The sequence below is a fragment of the Heloderma suspectum genome, chromosome 6 (genome assembly GCF_057233095.1).
Source record: "Heloderma suspectum isolate Gila_16-S chromosome 6, 16-S_ref, whole genome shotgun sequence".
Classification (NCBI taxonomy): Eukaryota; Metazoa; Chordata; class Lepidosauria; order Squamata; family Helodermatidae; genus Heloderma; species Heloderma suspectum.
In genome coordinates, this window is record NC_139463.1 from 109,515,406 (window position 1) to 109,530,132 (window position 14,727).

Here is a 14,727-nt window from a genome sequence, read left to right on the forward strand (position 1 = left end):
GATGCAGTAGTGGTGCCCCACATCTGTTCCTCCTGAGTCCTCCAGCCATTCTCATCTGATGGAGGGCAGAGCTCTGTATGCCACATGGCCTGTTCTCGACTCCCTAAACTAGCCTGCTCCCTTAGGTGCAGTGGAGGACACTATCCTGTTAACTGCTAGTCCAGTTGGATTCTGTCATTGGAATGGAGAGGCGTTGTTGTCTTATCCTTTGCCTCAGGCAGCAAAATGTATTAGTACAGCCCTCCTTCCTGATTTAATTCTCCATCACAAGCCCATGGTATCCTGCCACTCTGTGTACCCAGCCCCTTCCTCTTTCTCATGCTACCTTAATTCTTCTTGTAGTGGTTCATCTTGGATCTTGGGATGTACATCCTACTATGGAAGGGAAAATCTGGTTAAATTAAAAGGGTTAAGAGATCCAGGCTTCTAGTTTACACCATTCCCCACAACTCAGATGGGAATGTTTAAAGCTGGAGAAGAGACTTTTATTGATAGCCTAGCGTATTTGATGGGCTCAGAGTAGGGCATGCAGACAAGAAGGATGCAGACAAGCTGGAGAGGGTTCAGAGGAGAGCAACGAAGATGATCAGGGGACTGGAAACAAAGCCCTATGAGGAGAGACTCAAAGAACTGGGCATGTTTAGCCTTGAGACGAGAAGACTGAGGGGAGATATGATAGTGTTCTTCAAGTACTTGAAAGGTTGTCAGAGAGAAGAAGGCCAAGATCTCTTCTCGATCATCCCAGAATGCAGGACATGGAATAATGGGTTCAAGTTACAGGAAGTCAGATTCTGACTGAACATCAAGAAAAACGTCCTGTCAGAGCAATACGACAATGGAACCAATAACTAGGGAGGTGGTGGGCTCTCCCACACTGGAGGCATTCAGGATGAAGCTGGACAGCCACTTCTCAGGGATGTTTTGACTTGGACTCCTGCACTGAGCAGGCGGTTGGACTCGATGGTCTTGTAGGCCCCTTCCAACCCTACTATTCTATGATTCTAGGTTGTAGCAATAATAGGCATGAAAGCCAAAACCCGTGGCACATACTATGTTGATGAAGTCAGGGTTGTCCTAGGACTGCTGCATTCAGTGTGCCCCCCCCCCCCTTCCACACACACACACATCCCATGGCCTTGGTCAAGTAACTTAAAATGTGTTTTAAGAGAATCCAGCTTTGTGACACATCTTAAAGTATTCTTGTTGTATATAATTTACCTTTTGTGAATTATATTTCCATTTTGTTCAAGGGCAACAAAGCCACATTTAGTGTGTGCTATTTGGACCTCAGAGTCTTTTGAAGGCTGAAAGTTAAAAACAGATGAATAGCTGCTTCGGGGCCTAAGTTCTGAACCCTGGAATAGACCCTGAAGTAAAGCAACAAGCCTCTTAACCCAAGATCTCCTAGGCTGAATAATACATTTTTATGCCAACAATATGACAATCCTAAACCCAAAGCTTTTATCTGACCCTCATAAAGATCAACATCTCTAGGGATTTGCTTGCTATTCTGCTGCTCTTGGTGGAAAAAAACAGACGTCCCATGCAAGTCAGTCCTAGATTGTGTACATGCATAGTTTCTGGTCGGAAATGCCCAAATCCCTGCAATCTCCAAATAATCTGTTTATCCCAGGCAGTTTGAATGCCTCTGTCCAGACAATGAACAGGAACTATGCCCTATGTGTTGAGCACTGAGTGCAGACTCACAAAGAATACTTCTGCCGCTGGAAGTCAAACTGTGCCAACAGGGCAAGGGAAACTGCCCAGGCTAAAATGGTTGACAGGAGTGAGGATAGGTTGGTGAGTGGAAACACATTATTTGTGTTTTATCCCTCATCAACAGGCCTCACTCCTGTCCATCTCTTCTGAATGATCTGTTGTTTAATTGGCATCCCCCACATATTCACTTTAGAGAGTGAAGTCAAGTGGGCCTTAGGAAGCATTACTAACAAAAAGCTAGTGGAGATGACAGTATTCCAGCTGAGCTATTTAAGATCCTAAAAGATGATGCTGTTAAAGTGCTGCACTCAATATGCCAACAAATTTGGAACACTCAACAATGGCCACAAGACTGGAAAAGGTCAGTTTACATTCCAATTCCAAAGAAGGGCAATCCAAAGGGTGTTCAAACTACCGTACAATTGTGCTCATTTCACATGCCAGCAAGGTGATGCTCAAAATCCTACAAGCTAGGCTTCAGCAGTATGTGAACCGAGAACTACCGGAAGTACAAGCTGGGTTCCGAAGAGGCAGAGGAACTAGAGATCAAATCGCCAACATTCGCTGGATCATGGAGAAAGCAAGAGAATTCCAGAAAAACATCTATTTCTGCTTCACTGACTACACTAAAGCCTTTGGTTGTGTGGATCACAACAAAATGTGGCAAATTCTCAAAGAGATGGGAGTACCAGACCACCTTACCCGTCTCCTGAGAAACCTGTACGAGGGTCAAGAAGCAACAGTAAGAACCGGACATGGAACAACTGAGTGGTTCAAAATTGGGAAAGGAGTACGACAAGGCTGCATATTGTCGCCCTGCTTATTTAATTTATATGCAGATTACATCATGAGAAACGCCAGGTTGGATGAATCACAGGTTGGAATTAAGATTGCCGGGAGAATTATCAACAACCTCAGATATGCAGACGATACCACCCTAATGGCAGAAAGCGAAGAGGATCTCAAGAGCCTCTTGTTGAGGGTGAAAGTGGAGAGTGCAAAAGCTGGTTTGAAACTCAACATTACAAAAACGAAGATCATGGCATCTGGCCCCATCACTTCCTGGCATATGGAAGGGGAAGAAATGGAAGCAGTGACAGATTGTATTTTCTTGGGCTCCAAGATCACCGCAGACGGTGACTGTGGCCATGAAATTAAAAGACACTTTCTCCTTGGGAGGAAAGCTATGGCAAACCTAGACAGCATAGTAAGAAGCAGAGACATCATCTTGCCAACAAAGGTTCGTATAATTAAAGCTATGGTTTTCCCAGTAGCAATGTATGGCTGTGAGAGCTGGACTATAAGGAAGGCTGAGCGCCGAAGAATCGATGCTTTCGAACTGTGGTGCTGGAGAAGACTCTTACGAGTCCCCTGGACTGCAAGGAGGTCAAATCAGTCAATCCTAAAGGAAATCAACCCTGAGTGCTCATTGGAAGGACAGATACTGAAGCTCAAATATTTTGGCCACCTAATGCGAAGAGAAAACTCCCTGGAAAAGACCCTGATGCTGGGAAAGATTGAAGGCAAAAGGAGAAGGGGACGGCAGAGGATGAGATGGCTAGATAGCATCACCGATGCAATGAATATGGACTTGAGCATACTCCGGGGGAGAGCGCAGGACAGGAAGGCCTGGCGTGCTGTGGTCCATGGGGTCATGAAGAGTCGGACACGACTGAACGACTGAACAACAACAACATATTCACTTGCAGGCCTGGATGATTCTGATGTACGTGACTTGTCTTGCTGGCCTCCATCTATAACCATGGCCTTCACTCTGCTCCACTCTCCTCCTTGCTCCCTGTAGCTGCCCAAGAAAGAGGGCAGTAACCATTTAGCAGGCATCTATAGTTCCGAATTCATTCCATGTGGAACTTGCACATGACTTGCACATTTAACTTTGAGGAAAACACCTTGAAACCTTTCTCCCCGACACACCCCACAATGTTAATAAAATAGTTGTTTCTATAATTGCCTTTCCTTCATTATTTCGCCTTTTGGCCTATACGAGACCCAAAAGGCATTTGGCAACATAAAAACACACCATAAAAATAAATAAAGCATAAACTTTATTAACAGTAAGCAATTTAAATCTTCAGAACAACAAAACCAACAAAATAAACTGCAGTAAAATCAAGGTAGCAGCACCAGTAAAAAGCCCCTCAGCAAAACACACTGATTAAGAAGACATTTTGAAATAAAGAATTCTACCGAATGTCTAAAAGCGATAGGTGAATAGCCTGAGAACCCTCCTAACAGTGTTTCAGAGTTTATCCTCCTCTAGGAATTTCAAATTGGTTTATTAATGGTTTTCTGTTGCCATTTGCACAGTACGCTGAGCACATTAATAGCTGGTATATAAGCACCATGCCATAAATGGATTTGCCAAGTCCTCCTTCAGAGGTTCAAACCAATTTTAACCCCAACTCTTCTCGTCATCCCCAGCCACCATGGCCAGTGGACAGGGATGCTGGGAGTTATAGTTCAAACAACATCTGGGGTCCCAAGGTTGGGAAAGGTTGCCCTAGGGCATAGAAACCCTGCATCTGAAACTATAGTACACTCTGCTGCCTCTCATCTTCCCCCTTCTATTTTTGAATTGTGTGTGTGATGGTTCAGGAAAACCAGCTTTTGGTGGTGGATTTTGGGGTCTGAGCCTCTTACATTTTTATTACAAGCAGACTCTCTAGGTATAATTAAGACAAAACAAAGCTCATTTTATCCCAGGACCAGGGAGATCAATAAAAAAGGGAATCAGCCTGGTACCCCATAAACTCCCCAGAAAATTTAAAACAAAAGGGAAGGAAATTAGGGAATTGGTCCCCAGCATCGCTAAGTACCTCACATTAGGAGAAACAGACATATAAACTGATTAAGAGAGAGAGAGAGAGAGAGAGAGAGTAGGGGGAGATGTCCATATTATGCCTCATAGTCAACATGGATAAAATTCAGGGGTGGAGAGGATGTTGGGTAGAAGTTTGCATCTCTCTTAGCAACAGTTTGTGCCTGCACAACAACATGCACTGTGCATGCCTAAGCCTAAATGAATCAGTGTATTTCTTATACAAAGATCGCTTTAAATCTAGACTGTAATAAGGGTGTTAGTGTGCTTTCCCCACTCACAATGCTTACTATTTTGAAGGACCCTAGAGCGTCTATGTTCCTGATCTGGCTGTCCTTTTTGCTTGACTGCTGCAGCAGGCAAACCAAATCATACACTACAGGGAAAACTAGCTCCATCATTGGATGGCTAGCTAATTAGATCTGGGGAAATTCATGCATATGAAACAAAGCTAATTTACACAGAGAATTTGAATCACCATCTCTTAATGGCAAGGAGAGAGACTTATCTTTTGCTGTCCTGTTGATCATGCCAGTTTCCCCACCCTGCACAAAATCCAGAGGGCTCTAGAATGGAAAGAGCCGTTCTGCCAGTTGTTCATCGCCGTAGAGCCTGAACCACCCAGTGGAAAAAGAATCCATTATCTCTCTGTTCTTTTGGATTACAGAGTGTTTTCAGCTGTGTATGGGAAGGAAGGGAGAAAAATAGTTCCCTATAGTGCTTGAAAGACTTCTGAATATTCTTGGTTCTTTTCCCCCTGATTGCAGCTATTTTTGGTTTTGAAATTACAGCATAAAATTCCATGATCTTTTACTCCGTACCCTTTTTGCTATTGATAGTGATTAGTGGGGGGGACGGGACCATTTGCTTTTTTTTTTTTTATCCTGGGGAGGTGGGAGAGAAGAACCCTCGCCTATCACCTTATTTTCTCATTCGCTTTATTTTGCAATTCATTTTCTTTCCCATCTTCTGTTTGATTTTTCAGATGTGAGTCAAACTTCCATCACAGGGGAACAGTATCAGCTCTTAGGTACAGTATTGCAGACAACTCTTGTATTTGTTTGCGTGTGTGCAGTATATCTGTCTGTGTTGTCCGTTGTTAAACAGTCAAAGGTGTGTGTGTGCTCCTGTGCATTCATGCCTGTTGCATGCAGCTAAGTTAGTGGGCAAAGGAAAGACTAATACTCTGTGTGTGCAAACTTCTAATTGAAATAATATGTGTGGAACCATCCCATGCTGAAGGCAGAAGTCTTCCATTGACATGGTTCTCATATAACAACAATCCCATCAGTTTAAAAACTATAGCTTGTTGGGGATGAGCAAGAGAGAGCAGGTGTGCTGCCTACAGCATACATCTCTCTTCCACTTTTACTCCACATCCCACAGTCAGCTCCTTCATAGGTTGTGAACTTGGACTGCTGGGTTGTTTAGATGCTAAACAATCCAGCAGTTAACCCATGGTTTGTTGTTGGGTTAACCGCCGGGTTGCTTAGCCCTTAAACAAACCAGCGGTCTGGGTTCGCACATCATGCCTACGAAGGAGCTGATTGTGGGTTGTGAAGTCTAAAGCAGAAAAGGCAGGTGCACTTCAGGCAGCATGCCCGCTCATGCACAACATCCAATCTGTTTTAAACCAATGGGTTATCCTTAGATGTGGGTGTCCTTTAGGGCAGTCTTGTAAATAGCCACTTTCCTTGTTGCCTGTGGCAAATGTTCTCCAAGTAAGCACAGCAACTTTACCAAAGTTATTTCTGTTTTGTTTGTTTATAGTAGTAGCTTTGGGGGAGATTTGTGGGGATGAGACAATCAATCAGTCTTGGGAGAGGGGAGAACTTTAAGAATGTTCAAGGTGGTCTTGCCTTAAATATGAGGTGGCTGAGGGTTTTTCATGCTTTTTCTTTTACTTAAAAAGAAAAAGTCTTTTTTGCTATTTCACGCAGCAGCCCAGCACTGTTCTTGCAGGCAGGAAATCCCCGGGAACAATGCTACATCATGACATCGCATTACTTTTGGGTGCATTCTGTCCCCAGGAACACTGCTGGGCTGCTGTGGGGATCCAAGCCACTGCCTGAAGCAGCAGAGTTACCTTTTTTTTAGTAAAAGGAAAGGAAAGAAATAACCTGAACCACCTTGTTTTTAAGATAAGCACCACCACATGAAAATTCGTACAAGTTCAGCTGCCCATGTAATTCCCCAAATATCTCTCCCCCACCCCCCATTTCACAGGGGATGAATAGTCCCACAAACAGATGATAGGATATGTAAACTGCCCAGAAAGCTTTTGCTATTGGGCAGTATAAAAGGTAATTAATAAATACATATAAATAAATATCGGGCACACTTTTATTTTATTGGCCATAAATTTTATAGAACATAACATTTGAACAGGCCAGGTATTGTAGATTATTTGCAAGATTACTTTAGTATATGTAAATCATACTGGAACGCTGGTGCTTATGCTAACTTTTGTAGCATTCAGCTTTAACGTAATTTCACCATGGGGCAGCAGCTGTCTCTCTTTGTGTTAGGTAGAGATAGGCAGTGTTCACAGTGTTCTCCTTTGTGCAACACATTCAGTCCAGCCCAGCATCACATCTAGATGCTGAGGAGAGGTGCAATGCTGTGCAGAGACTTGCTTACTTCGGTTATCCGAGAATAGCACTTCTACTTGAACTCACTTATACTTTTTATACATTTGAGGAAGTGAATCGACTCAGGAGAGTTGAAAGAAAGCCAGTGATCTTTGGAAAGATCAGAGACTCTTGATTTGTCTCTCCTTCAGCTTGGGATGATGTAAACAGAAACTAGATTGTTGTTTTTGGTATGTTGGAGTGCATGTAGGGTTCCCCAGACACATGGTCAGCAGGGGTATGTAGCCGAAACACCAAGGAACTCCTTGTTCCCATACACTGGGGATGTCTCAGGACAAACATTCAGAGAAGCCTGATAACCTGATTGAGAGAATAGAGTCTGCATTTTCTAGTAGCAGAAGGGTGGGGGTTGAACTATATCCCGTGTCCACAAAATCATTTCCAATCAACCAATTCTCCTTTCCTATACACAGATAGCTGTTTCAGTGCTGTCTCTCTCATGTAGCCAGAACGGGAAGCAACATCTCCTGAGCTTTATTATCCCATTTGTTCTGGTTGCTGAGGGAAACAGGGTGGGGTGTTAATCCAGCCCAGGCAGATGCCCAGATTCCATGCCTCAGGGTTGTTGGGTAGGGCCTAGCAATAAATGCTGCTGTTGTTTGCTTGGGGCCAAGCCTGTGCCTATAGTTACTTCCATGTAGAAGACCTCCCAGTCCTGCCCAGAATCTACTTGCTTATCTGCCTCTTCTGAGGCAGGGGGGCAGTGGGGGGGGGGAGGGCGCACGAGAGAGATGTTCTCTCACATGGAGTAGAGCCGTATAAAATCTGGGGACTGTTATATGTTGTTGTTTGTGGTTTGGAGATCAGGCACCAGGTTTTTGAGGTTCTGTTCTGGCTCTGTGAATGGGATGGGGGTAGGGGGGAATGGAAGGCAATTTGTAATTTGGGGTGCAAAAAGGGATCAGGCTCCTGGATTCTCTTTTTGCAAGTTGTACCAATCTGTGGTTCTTTCTTTTGTAATTTTTTTCCCCACCAATAAGGAAGTTTAGGGTGGTTTTGTTCTTCCTCCTCAGGGTATTCATTTCTAGCCTTCATGGCTGCAGATAAAAGTTTGGAATGATGGTACATTTGCAGAAGGACTGTATACAAATAAAAAAGCAGCCCAGCTTTATTAGCTTTCTCAGCTGTTGTGATTTTTAAGTCCCCACTCCACCCCATCAAGGGCTGACTGCACCTTTTCACACCTGAAGCACTTTCACAATAAGAATCTTGCAGGAGGAAGGCAGTCTGTCAACCAACCTTAATTGGGAATGCATCATATTCTTGAAAATGACATGCAGTTTAAATATGAAAATTAGCTGTAGCCCTGGAGCTCATTATCCGTTTCCTTGCCAGTAATTGTAGAAGTAAATGATTGCCTTTCGGGAAACCTTGCCTCTATGCAAGAAGGATGTAACAGCTTTGCAGGTAAGTGGCTGCTTCTCCATCTATCTATCCTTCCAGCCACCAGAAGCAAGAATTCCAGAACAGAAAAACTGTGTGGTGTGGGGCGTCCTTGCTTATTCCCTCTGTCTGTAAGGCAAGGAGAGGAACAGTAGGTGTTCCTTTTACCATTCTCAGTGTAATAAGTACAGATACAGCTCTAACGTCCAGTGTTGGGAACACATTTAAGAAACTTTTGCTGGTTGTGGCCTATGCCTTCCATTCCCTTAAGCTCACTCTCTCTTGTTGCAGATCCTGGGCACAAGAAGGATCCCCACACCTATCTCAACAATATCAACTATGAAGATGGTGACGAATTCTTTGACAAAAATTTGGCACTCTTTGAGGTGAGATCATCATTCCCTGAGTTTGTTCTTCTTGCCTCCTCCTCCTCCCACTATCTGTCCACATATGTATTCATCCTTCATTACACCCTTTCATGACATTCACTGATGGGTGTATACTCCTTTAATCCCAAAGCTATATGTGTTCTTCTAAATGGACAAAAATGGTGCAGGGACAATGAATTAGAATTGGGACACTGAATTCTGCATTTTGAAGATCATTTGGCCGGTCTGCCTGCCTTTCTTTCTTTCTTTCTTTCTTTCTTTCTTTCTTTGCAGGATACTTCTAGCCCTCATAGCTACAAAGACAGACCTAAAAAGTATGTAGGCACTGTTTAGTGAAATTTCTAAAAGCCTGATGGAGATTCAGTAGGCTTTCCAGTTGTCACGCAGCAGGCTTCAGTGCTCAGTATCACTGCCCCCCCCCCCATCATTAGAGGAAGCAGAATAAATTATGCAAAATAAGAAACGTTTGCAAACTTGCCTCATTTTTTTATTCAGGCTGCAGAAGTGAGATGCATGTATTTTTTTATCTCCAGATTAAACCTAGCCTGTTTATACCCAGCCCCTGTTTCTCTTCTCTTAATCTGCCTTCCTTGTCCCATCACTACAGCCACATTAGCATTTACTGAATTCTTTCCTCATCCCTCTTAAGGGGATTTTTCATAGCAAATTGTTTTAATGTCTGCTGCCCTCCTTCTTGCTTTGCAGGAGGAGATGGACACCCGGCCCAAGGTGTCCTCCCTGCTCAACCGCATGGCCAACTACACCAACCTGATGCAGGGAGCCCGTGAACATGAGGAGGCTGAGAATGTCCCTCCAGGCAAGAAAAAACCCACCAAGGTGAGGAGCAGAATGGCTGCTTGTTGACAACAAGGCGTGCGGGCAGTTAGAGGGGGGAAGCATCTTGGGTTGAGAGAGCAGAAGAGTTGGAGGTCAGGTCTGTGAGGAGTTGATACTTCCCCATAGCTTCCTTATAACTATGGACACCCCCCTTTCCTGGACCCTTGCCAGAATCAAATTCTGGGCTTCTTTGTGTTTGGCCTGGATTTTAGCTGCTGGGGCAGACCTGGGAACAGGGCTTTATTTTTGTGTGTGTGTAATCTATTTTTAATTTATTTTAATTTGACATCTTACATGTACATATTTAATACTGTTTCCTGCCCTGAGCTTGGTGATTGGTAGAATTTCCAGACCAACTCAAATAAAAGTTTGGAAGGTGGGGGAGGCAAGGAAAAGAGAGCTGAAGGTCTAAGGAGCAGAGATTTCAGGTTGGCATTTAAGGGAAGTTGGCAGAGCGGAAGGCTGGAGAGTAAGGTAGTTACAACAAAGTGAAGAGGATAGGTCTTGTGACCCTGTTTGTCCTTTCTGTATCCCAGACTCCACAGATGGGCACATTCATGGGAGTCTACCTGCCCTGCCTACAGAACATATTTGGGGTGATCCTTTTCTTGCGACTCACCTGGGTGGTTGGTACAGCCGGCGTGTTGCAAGCCTTTGCCATTGTCCTCATCTGCTGCTGCTGTGTGAGTTCTCCACTCTTGCCACCTGTATCACATCCTAGTAGAGTGGCCTTTGATGTTCTACAGAGGAAGATTCAGGGAGGAATTGCCCCCCAGCTCATGGAAGGGGGAAGAGAAATGACACTTTCCCATTTTAGCAGGCCACAGTTGAAATGCCAACATAAAAATCACAAGTTATCCTTCACAAAAGTATCCCATTCTATATTGAGACCAGTGATGGTCTTTGCTTCCACAATTGTTCCAAATTTTCTTTGCCTGAACTATTGTTGTATCTTTTGGAATGTTCCCTGTCCTTCTATCTGACCAAAGTTGTTTTGCTCAACCTAATGAAGAAGGAAAGGGGGACTTCTGTCCTAGCATCTTATCATAATTGCCCATAATAATATCAGTTAGGAAAACCTAATGAAGATGCACAATACATTTGCTCACTTTTTTGTGAAACTGACAAGAAACGAAAGCAAAGCAGATCAAGAGTTGTTAAAATAAGATCCAAAAGTTGTAAGAAGGTGCATCAGTCTTAATATCTGTAGTCTTTATCACACAGCAAGATAAGAGTCAGCAAACCTCTATGTTTGTGTATTTGTCTTCTTAATCCTCCTGCTGTCATTTTCTCGTCTCCTCCTCAGACGCTGCTAACAGCCATCTCCATGAGTGCCATTGCAACCAATGGAGTTGTGCCTGGTGAGTACCTAATATTTAAAGAACCATGTTCGCCTACGTGTACCTATCTGCCCACCAATTTCAGTCATCTTCAGGAGCCCTGCTGATTGCTTCAACCCTCAGAAGTTATACAAGTAGCTATTGGGAAAAAGGATATTTCCCTGTGGTCGCACCCAAATTATGGAAGTCTTTCCCTAAGCGTGTTCACTTATTTATTGATTGATTTAAAATATTTCTTGGCCACCTTTCAGGGCAGAAGCCCTCCCAAGGCGGCTTACATTAAAATACATAAAAACAGTTACAATATTAAAAGTGATAAAAACAACAATAAAAGCCAACAATTAAAACAACAATTAAAACCAACAATGATGTTAACAGCAGCAACATTAGCAGTCATATCATGAGAAGGCCAAGGTAAAATAATACATTTTCAAGGCCTTCTTAAAAGTCTGCAATGACGGAGCATGGTGGACCTCCGATAGCAGCTTGTTCCAAAGATGTGAGGCCACTGCAGAGAAGGCCCTCCCACATGTGTTCACCCACCTGACTGCTCTCATGGGTGGGCAAATGAGAAGGGCCTCTTTTTCTGATCTTAAAGTCTGGGCAGGCTGATATGGGTATAGGCGGTCCTTCAAGTAACTTGGTCCCACACCATTTAAGGCTTTAAAGGTGAAAACCAGCACTTTGAATTGTGCTCGGAAACGCACCGGTAACGAGTGCAGCTGGCACAGTATAGGCGTTATATGATTGAATCGCCTCACCCCCACCAATACTCAGGTGGCTGCATTCTGTACAAGCTGGAGTTTCTGAACAGTCTTCAAAGGCAGCCCCACGTATAGCACATTACAGTAGTCCAGCCTGGATGTGACTAGCGTGTGGATAACTGAGGCAAGGTCCATCCTCTCCGGATAGGGCTGCAGTTTGCGTACCAGCCTAAGCTGGTAAAAAGCCCTCCTGGACACCACAGCCACTTGGGCTTCCCTAGTTAGCTCAGAGTCCAGGAGGACTCCCAGGCTGCGCATTTGGTCTTTCAGGGGAGTGCAACCCCATCTAAAACTAGTTGTAAACCTCCATCCAAAGTAGTTGGTTTCCCAACCCACAGTACCTCCCTCTTGTCTGTTTTCAGTTTCAACTTGTTCACCCTCATCCATTGCAAAACAGCCTCCAGACACTGGTTCAAGAGTTCCACAGCCTCCCTGGGATGTGCAGATGGGAATGAGAGGTAGAGCTGAGTATCATCTGCATACTGATGACATTTCAGCCCAAACCTCCTGATGACTTCCCCCAGCGGTTTCATGTAGATATTGAAAAGCATGGGGGACAAGATAGAACCTTGCAGCACCCCACAGTCTAATGGCCATGGGATGGAGCTGGAGTCCCCCAGCACCACCTTCTGAGACTGCTGCTCCAGAAAGGACTGGAACCACTTTAAAACTGTGCCTCCCAAGCCCAGTCCAGATAAATGATCCAGAAGGATACCATGTTTGATAGTATCGAAAGCCACTGAGAGGTCCAGAAGAACCAACAGGGTAGCACTCCCCCCATCCATTCCCCAGTGTAAGTCATCAACCAGGGCAACCAAGGCTGTTTCTGTCCCATAACCAGGCCTGAAACCTGATTGGAATGGATCTAAATAATCAGTTTCATCCAAAACAGCTTGGAGTTGTGAGGCCACCACACGCTCTAGCACCCTGCCCCCAAACGGCAAATTTGACACAGGGCGGTAATTACCTGGAACCATAGGATCTAAATTTGGTTTCTTCGGGAAGGGCCTCACCACAGCTTCTTTCAAAGCTGTGGGGACCTCGCTGTCCCTCAAGGCATTTACCACCTCTGAGGTCCAGATATCCAGCCCAGCTCTGGCAGATTTCACAAGCCAGGATGGGCAAAGATCTAAAGGGCAAGTAGTAGGCCTCAGTCCTCCAAGCAGTTTGTCCACATCCTCAGGTTGCACAAACCGAATGGTATCCGTTACATTATATGGTGCACCAGCCCCGTCCATATCAGACTCTGTCAAAACAACGTCATCCAAGTCAGCCCAAATATGAGCGATTTTATCTGCAAAGTGTCTGGCAAATTGTTCACAGCGGGCCTTTCAGGGTTCGAGTTCTTGTGTTCTAAGGACTACACCCAAGAGGCCTTTAACCACACAAAAGAGCTCTGCTGGACGACACTGAGCAGATACAATGATGGTGAAGTAGGATTTCTTCGCCGCCATCACCACCACAGAATAAGATCACAAATGGATTCTTACCTGTGTTCGATCATATTCGTTCTGAGTCTTCTGCCATTTGCTCTCTAATCATCGACACAGTTGTTTCATCACCCTCAGCATCTCAGAATACCAAGGAGCTGACACTGTGTCATTCACTTCAAACCACTGTTGTTATCTTCTAGATGTCAGGCCAAGTCCAACCAGTTCTCAGGCTTTTAATGAGCTCTAATGGTATTCGAGATCCTTTTAAATACCGTTTGACCTTTTATCTTTTGTCTGATATCTGCTGATTTTATCATGTTGGTTTGTATTAGAGTGCACTATTGCAAGCCACCTTGAGGCTGTCCTAGTAAAAAGTGGTATATAAATTCTATAAATAAATAAACTCCTCTACAGCAGCGGTTAAGGTGAGTAGGAACTGTAGATAGTAAGATTTTTTGCTCCTCCACCCCCTCTCTCCAGCTACGTCTTTGTCTCCTCTCTGCAGCTGGTGGTTCATATTTCATGATCTCACGAGCGCTGGGGCCCGAGTTTGGAGGAGCTGTGGGACTCTGCTTCTATCTGGGCACCACCTTTGCTGCTGCAATGTATATCTTGGGAGCCATTGAAATCTTCCTGGCAAGTATTCAGCACCTCATAAGATCCGTGAGATGCAAGAAGGCTTCGTACTTGTGAAGTATGTGCCAGGCCACTCAGCTGTGGCCCGTCCTGAGAGGCATGAGACTGCCCTGATCAGACCCAGCTCCTCCTACAGCCATGCAATAATGATGTCTTGTTTTCATGCTTCTGACTAGGCTGTTGCCTCTCCTAAACACGATATGTATCTGTTTCTTGCCCTTTCTCAGATGTATATTGCCCCTGAGGCAGCTATCTTTCATAGTAAGGATCCCCTGAAGGAGTCAGCAGCCCTGTTGAACAACATGCGGGTGTATGGCTCAGCCTTCCTGGTGCTCATGATGCTGGTGGTGTTTGTGGGCGTGCGCTACGTGAACAAGTTCGCCTCTCTCTTTCTCGCCTGTGTCATCGTCTCCATCCTGGCCATCTACGCCGGTGCTATCAAGTCCTCCTTTGCACCTCCCAATTTCCCGTAGGTTACCAAAATGTTTGGAGATAGCTAACTGTGACATCTCCTTAAATCACTCTCAAGATCATGGGTCTCCCTCCCCCAAATGATGCTGGGTAATGTAGTTATGCCACAGTGCTTAGGGTTCTGTGTTCTGCAAAAGAGCTAGAGGTCTCTGCTGATGCTTTTGGAAAATTAGACCCCTCTCTGCACATGCACAGAACTACAGTTCTCCATATCCTTGGGTAATAGGGAGTAGGGACTCTCAAATTGGTTTACATGTCTGTGTGC

The 14,727-nt window shown here is 44.6% G+C and overlaps 1 protein-coding gene across 6 annotated transcripts in view; it reads left to right on the forward strand.

Moving 5' to 3' along the window:
- Positions 1–14,727, forward strand: part of SLC12A6 (solute carrier family 12 member 6) — a 51,684-nt gene that overhangs the window by 26,538 nt on the left and 10,419 nt on the right. For all 6 annotated transcript variants that reach the window (XM_084806149.1, XM_084806151.1, XM_084806150.1 and 3 more), the window contains 7 exons: positions 5,544–5,588; positions 8,884–8,978; positions 9,687–9,818; positions 10,355–10,501; positions 11,125–11,179; positions 13,861–13,991; positions 14,219–14,460. In XM_084806149.1, the coding sequence (XP_084662275.1) occupies positions 5,544–5,588; positions 8,884–8,978; positions 9,687–9,818; positions 10,355–10,501; positions 11,125–11,179; positions 13,861–13,991; positions 14,219–14,460 (847 nt within the window). The remainder of the gene's footprint in view (positions 1–5,543; positions 5,589–8,883; positions 8,979–9,686; positions 9,819–10,354; positions 10,502–11,124; positions 11,180–13,860; positions 13,992–14,218; positions 14,461–14,727) is intronic.